This window comes from Oryzias melastigma, linkage group LG4 (genome assembly GCF_002922805.2).
Source record: "Oryzias melastigma strain HK-1 linkage group LG4, ASM292280v2, whole genome shotgun sequence".
Lineage (NCBI taxonomy): Eukaryota > Metazoa > Chordata > Actinopteri > Beloniformes > Adrianichthyidae > Oryzias > Oryzias melastigma.
The window spans coordinates 27,594,467-27,597,351 of NC_050515.1; the positions used below are offsets into that span (position 1 = coordinate 27,594,467).

Here is a 2,885-nt window from a genome sequence, read left to right on the forward strand (position 1 = left end):
CGCTTCATTCTCCGGTGTATTCCACCACGTTTCCCCCTTTTGCGGTGCCTTGGCCTTGCAGCCGTGCGGTAGAGTTCTGGTGGGATGTCCGGCGGTGGCGCAATTCGTTTTGGGTGGAATTGGAGCTGCAGTAAAGACTCCCGGGTAAACGTAATCCTCGGGAGGGCTCCTATCCAGAGCGCACTCGGTTGATTTGTCTCATAACTTGAACAGTACAGGAGAAACAGTCCGCAGAAAAGCAGCACATATTCCAGCTTGAGGACCCACATTATACTGGGATGGTGACACATCAATCACACAACAAATTTGCATTAAAACAATCAAACAATAAAAACTGCTCCTGGTCGCTACTCAGGTCGCACGCTGGGAGCGTCCCCGGAAGTCAGTCCAAGCAAAGATGCCCAGACCTCCCTCTCCCCGGTCACTTCCTCCAGCTCCTCTGGGGGAACACCGAGGCGTTCCCAGGCCAACTGAGAAACATAGTCTCTCCAGCGTGTCCTGGGTCTTCCCCGGGGCCTCCACCCAGTGGGACATGCCCAGAACACCTCTCCAGGGAGGCGTCCAGGAAAGATTCTTTCTTGCACTAATTTAATAGGGAAAGCATGCGCTCCAGGTTTTAAGGCACAGAGAGACACTCCTCATCTGTGTCAAAGTGCACTGCTGTTGTGAATAAAAAAAAAACTATGTTGAGCGATGCTCAAATTTTCTTTTATGAGGGTTTTGCAAAAACATGATCAGAAATGCTTTTGATGTGTATGGATCGCTAAAGGACATGTTTCAGTTGTGGGAATGGGAGTTCCTCCGTATAAGGCGGGAATGTTTTACCTCTCAACCTCTCAGACAAGCTCAGGCTCCATGATCCAAAAGTGAAGTTCAATGACCAGGGTTTGGCCGGCGAGGCAGTCTCTTTCGGCTGCCCTCCAAACCACATTGCAGCGTCCTCTTCTGAGCTCTCCTGCAGGTGATCGGCCCACTGGAGATTTAGAAATAATAGTAAAGAATAACTGGACAGCCGCACTTAACTTGCTACTACGAACTCTATTATTTAGCTGCGGTGTCACATTCTCTGGGTGCATTAGTGTCTTTTCCCTTTAGGCACGCATGCTGTGTACGCTTAGTGTATTTCTAATGTGCATTTTCAGCGGATAAAAAGACTAAATGGGTCTCAATCCGGCAACAATGTCATCAGACAGTCTGCAGGAAATTAGCAAATGAGGTAATAAAGCATCTTTTATGACTATGGAAAGACCTAAAGAGAAAAGTGAATGTGTCAGCTGCAGGTTAAGTCAGTGAGAGTTGCAGGCGGGATCGGGAGTGGAGGCATGGGCTGCTAGTGCCTCACCTTCCACTTTCCCCTGTGCTCCAACAGGAGATTTGTAAATTAATTACTTTTTTTATTTCTACCAAAATAACGTTTAAAATCCACACAAAATTATAAATTCTATACAATTCTAGAATAGACATGTCTAAGAATGATCATTTAATTATTATTTTTTTATTTTAAAAAAGTTTTTTATTAAAAAAAAAAATCAGGTATATAATGTAAATGTTTTATGAAAAATATTTTACATGTCACTGCCCCATAACATGTTTTACTGTGAGCTTTGAAGCTAATGAAATACTGTTTTCTTTAACTGATTTGGTTTTTCACTGCTTAATTTTGTTGCACAGAAGCCCATTGCATTTTCTTCTATATCTTCTTCATTGATTTGGAAGCAAAATCCCTTTTCTCACGATCATTTTATTGCATGTATATTTCAAGTACACCTTCAGAATGAAAAAAACCTAGATATTAAATTGAAAAAACTCCTCTGGATCAGTACATTCAACAGAACTGAGAGACCAAATGTACAGATTTAGAACCAGCATGGATGTCTCTTGGGTTGTATCTGGTTCTGCACTGAAATCATGAGGAAACTGGGTTGTTTATGTCTCACATTGCTGTTGTCAGGCAGCTAACTGACATAAGAGGAAAAACAAAAATCCCTAAAGAAAAGCAGGAAGACATCTAATGAGGCTCCTGGACCCGGGGGTGGGGGGTGGGACCGAGCTGCTCAGGTGCATCGCTGCTCAACAACAGACTTGAAAGCAGCAGCAGTTGTCTGGTTCTGTTTTTTTCTGTTGGACTTAATGGACAGAAGAAGGACAGATTTGGCTGGACGTTTGGAACTGTGACCGTTTGCTTTTCAAGTTCAGCTGCAGGTCAGTGAACGGGGCCTGAACTGGGAAGACCTGATGCACCACACCAGCTTTACTGGGTTTAAAAGGCTCACGAGGGCACGGAGCTGCGTGACTGTCACTTCATGGGAGTTTCAATGGTTTCTTTTCCATCCTTCACATTTCACTCTGTCAGCTCTCTTCTGATATCTGCATTATGAATCAAAGTTTGTCATCCTGATACTGAAGAGTGACAGGGGGATCTAAGATGGCTGTACTCTCCTTACACGCTTGTTTGCAGATTTCAGGATTTAGGGTAAGATGGGCTGCCTGGGAGGAAAGACGGATGAAGAACGCCTTGATGAGAAAGCAAAACGGGAGGCCAACAAGAAGATTGAGAGGCAGCTACAGAAGGAGAGGCAGGCCTACAAGGCCACCCACCGCCTGCTGCTGTTAGGTAATGCAGCGCGCTCTGCCTGTCCATTCGACTCTGCTTGCTTCATCATCTGTTTGTCTTTCTGTAGGTGCAGGAGAGTCTGGTAAAAGCACCATTGTAAAGCAGATGAGGATTCTTCATGTAGATGGATTCAATGCTGAGTAAGTTAGAAAAGTCTTCATATGCTCCTGATTTTAGATGTTCTGTCATTCTGTCATCCAGAATGTGTGACATTAAAAGATGTTATGGGATCCAGAACCACACATCAGACTGGGGTACAGAATTTGGAAAC

General features: G+C 44.4%; 1 protein-coding gene across 1 annotated transcript in view; it reads left to right on the plus strand.

Moving 5' to 3' along the window:
* Nucleotides 1-608: 608 nt before the first annotated feature.
* Nucleotides 609-2,885, plus strand: part of LOC118597866 (guanine nucleotide-binding protein G(olf) subunit alpha-like) — a 38,953-nt gene continuing 36,676 nt past the window's right edge. The window contains exons 1-3 of the mRNA XM_024258778.2: nt 609-2,202; nt 2,459-2,614; nt 2,682-2,754. Of these exons, the coding sequence (XP_024114546.1) occupies nt 2,479-2,614; nt 2,682-2,754 (209 nt within the window). The 5' untranslated portion in view covers nt 609-2,202; nt 2,459-2,478. The remainder of the gene's footprint in view (nt 2,203-2,458; nt 2,615-2,681; nt 2,755-2,885) is intronic.